The sequence below is a fragment of the Sitophilus oryzae genome, unplaced genomic scaffold (genome assembly GCF_002938485.1).
Source record: "Sitophilus oryzae breed Bouriz unplaced genomic scaffold, Soryzae_2.0 scaffold_1640_pilon_pilon, whole genome shotgun sequence".
In the NCBI taxonomy this organism is placed as follows: Eukaryota; Metazoa; Arthropoda; class Insecta; order Coleoptera; family Curculionidae; genus Sitophilus; species Sitophilus oryzae.
Genome location: NW_022146326.1, coordinates 992,441 through 996,037, shown reverse-complemented (window position 1 = coordinate 996,037; position 3,597 = coordinate 992,441). Strand labels below are relative to the sequence as shown.

Genomic DNA, 3,597 nt, shown 5'->3' with positions numbered 1-3,597 from the left:
ACTTATTTTACTTTTATTTTCCCAAACTTTTTAACCATTTTATGGTTATAAAGTTGACAAACGATTTTTGAAAAAAGATTTTTAGTCATTTAAATTCTCCATAATACAGGGTGTTCCATAAAGTTTGCAACAAATGAGAAAACACAATAATTTTCAATAATATGTCACCTTACCGTACTTCTTGCATTAGTGAACAGCAGTGCGATTTTGTAAACATATTTCCTGTCTACTGACTCATCAATCGTATACAAATAACATAGGCTAGGTAAGCAATTTCTTGCTATGGAGAGCGTCCGCGACTTCGAGCAAGTACCATGAGTTTATATGAACGATTTCACATTGGTCGCGTATGCTCCGTCCGGATGAGCTATATTGAAAACACATCCGCACGTACGGTCCGCTCCATCTAAAAGCGCTGTTACAGAATCCCACTGCAGAATTTTTGTAATCTGCCATGACAGTTATCGCATGACATGTCAAGATATCCTCTTTTTGTTTTTTGACATGCCGAACAAATTCTGTTTTTTATCAATAAAAAAACCTTCCCATTTGTTGCAAGCATTTGGCACACCCTGTATATGCTGTATCTGACAAAAATTCAAAATATCAATCCACTTGACTCTCTTAACATTTTTAGCAGTTAAAAAACATCATCACATAAAAACTAAATATACAGTAAAACATTGTATACGTCAAAAATAAGTAGAAAATAGTAAAATTCAATAAGTTATGAAACGACTAGGCAAGATTCTCTTAAGTATTTATGGCACTTCCTCCTGTCAAAAATAAATTTAGTGTCATGGTGCCCATTTAACTGTTTTTGTATTCTTCACTGTACCTAACAGAGCAGTTTCGAAACTTTGCAACAATTTATTTATTCTAGCGTATAAAAGATTTATATGGTTCTCATTGTCTGATGGCCTGAGATTTGATAATAGTTTATATATTTCATTCATGGTTGTCGTAATTTCGGCCTTGGTTAGTTTTTTTTCTATATCAACTATCTCAATCCATTTCAAATTATCTAAAAATGATGTACTGTTCTCTAAGTCTATTCTAGATATATTTTTGAGACACAAACTCGTTTGGCGTTTTTGAATTAAATCTCTTATTGTAATATCTTCCCCTGTAAAAGTCCAAACGTATCCTTTTTCAGCACACCAATTTTTAATAATTTCTAACGAGTCATTTTCACAAATATTCTCTTTGTCACCAGTTAAAATTTGTTCAAGCTCTTCTAAAAAGTTTGTCCTGAATGGGGATAATGAAATCTCATCATTAACACTATTTAGAATTCTCACTTTCGATTCTAACTCAGCTTTATGTTTCTCTGCCTCGGCTAGCTCTTTCATTTGCATCTTCCTTGTTTCCATAAACCTTTCTTCCCACATTTTCTGAGCCTCATTTAATTTAGTCTCTGTTTGAGCCAGTTTACTTTTAACATCATCTAACTCTTGACTGTTACTCTCATTAAAACTGGAAGAACGTGAGACAGAATGCCTTTCGTAATTTTGCCTTAATGCCTTGAGTCTTTCCACCTCTGATCTTAATTCTCTTATCATACGGTCATGGGGGCTTTCATTTATTCTTGCTCTGTTTACTATTGATCTTGCCTGGCATGCATAGCGTAGAGTTGCTAGTGTCTCATCTAAATGTGTACTTGCAGGAGAAATAGTAGCCAACATTGACGTTAAGGAATTTCCACCTAAACTTTCCTAAAAAATATGTAACAGTGAGAAATAAATATTCTAATTATTAAATTACACTTACACGCAGTAACCAAGTTAATACAGATTCTCTGTAAGGCACAAATTGCCCTTTCCTTTGATCTGATAATGCAGAAATGCATTTTCCTAATGTCAACAAAGATTTATTTATATAAACACCTTGTTTCATTTTTTCTTCATTATTGAATGATGATCCTAGTCTTTCACTGCCTGCTAAATCTACTAAACTAACTTTACTTCTTCTGCTATTGTCTGTATCGTCCAATCCTTTACACTGGCCAAGTTCTATACAAAAAATGCTATGAGATCTTGAAGAAAAATCATTCATTGAGGTAGCAGCAGTTGCTCGATTCTTATTCCCTTTATACAAATAGTTACGCAATTCCTCGTATGATTTTACAGTGTGAGTAGTTAGATCTACAATGTATGGGCCCAAAACTGGATGTTCTCTGACTTTTAAAGGAACACGAGAGGAATTTTCTTCAGAAAGCAAGTCGTGAATTTTTTCATTATATATTTCAAAATAACTTACTTCAACATTTACGACACAATCTTTATCGATTTCGGACACTCGTTTAAATAGTTCTCTACAAAATCTAGGTGTGATACCAGAGTATTCTTCTGAATTAATATCACCCATCATGCTGTAACTTTTTCCTGAGCCGGTTTGTCCATATGCAAAAAGACATGCATTAAATCCACGAAATGCGCTGTTTAAAAGAGGTACGCCAATTGTCAAAAATACATCTTCCTGTGAACTATACAGTGAATCCTTTTCATGAATTGACCAAAAAACATGATCATATTGAAAAATATGGTCCGTGGTAATGCCGTGATAATTTTTGGGTGCACAAATAACTAAGTCGTTATTTTTAATTCTAACGACATCTTCAACGTCCGTTGTTGCTAATTCAGTTGAATTCATCGGTCTAATTCTTACAGCAACTCTTAGGTTTGATACTTCATCGCATTTATCTTTACTAGTTTTAGCTTTGACTTTAGGGGTTTCCAGTAATACTTTAGTGAAACACTCAGGAGTTTCTACAGACACTTGAAGTCTTTTCACTGATTTTGGAGTTGAATATTCATTCTGTGATGAAGAGTTTACTATCGCACGTCTTCTAGGTGTATAACTTTTCTGATACGCATCTGAGTTAGGCATGATTGGTTTCAGTATTCTAATATCTTGTCATACTATTTTATACTTTTAATAATTAAATACATATATTTTAAAACAAATAAACGCCAGAATTCAAACTTCAAACATTTAAACCGTTTGTCAGTTAAAATCTCAAGTTTTCAGTGTCACCAACTGTCTTTCTGAAATTTATAACTAAATATTTATATGATGCAGTATCAGCAACCTAAAAAAAAATAAAGTATATGTAGATTATATATGATGATTTTATATGATGCAGTGTTGTCAATCAAAAAAAAATAGTAGATTTAAACTACATATGACTATTTTTATATATGATTCAAGGCTCCCAAAACAAAGAAAATACAATATCAAAAATGATATATGCTTATTATGGCTAAGTTATTTATCTTCTATGGTCTTACTTCGCATTTTGCATAGATAAAAAATATTAATGATGACAAGATGATGACGGATCATAGAAAATTAAAAATAATGGTGGGTTCATACAGCCAAATAAAATAAAATAAGAATAAAATAAAATAAGAAATAAGGAATTGTTATTTGTGCGCGTTCATACAGTCAAATAAAATAAAATAAGAAATATATATTTGCTCATGCGCTGTATGATGAAGCTGGATAAAAGTTAACTTTTACGATTGTTTATAGTAATTTTACTATTTATAGTATATTTATTTATTCGTTGCCTACTATATTATAAATTTTACTTAT

The 3,597-nt window shown here is 31.9% G+C and overlaps 1 protein-coding gene across 1 annotated transcript; it reads right to left on the bottom strand.

Annotated features, from left to right (window-relative positions):
- Positions 1-184: 184 nt before the first annotated feature.
- LOC115880695 (kinesin-like protein KIF14) lies at positions 185-3,050 on the bottom strand. Its single transcript, XM_030897977.1, has 2 exons — positions 1,771-3,050; positions 185-1,715 (listed from the first exon to the last, which is right to left on the bottom strand). Exons 1-2 carry the CDS (start codon positions 2,887-2,889, stop codon positions 798-800), a joined length of 2,037 nt encoding a protein of 678 aa, XP_030753837.1. The 5' UTR covers positions 2,890-3,050; the 3' UTR covers positions 185-797.
- Between the last annotated feature and the right edge of the window lie 547 nt (positions 3,051-3,597).

Coding starts and splice junctions, on each gene's coding strand:
- LOC115880695 (XM_030897977.1), bottom strand. CDS start 2,889: ATGCCTAACTCAGATGCGTATCAGAAAAGTTATACACCTAGAAGACGT. Junction 1,716..1,770: donor TATTAACTTGGTTACTGCGT/GTAAGTGTAATT, acceptor CATATTTTTTAG/GAAAGTTTAGGTGGAAATTC.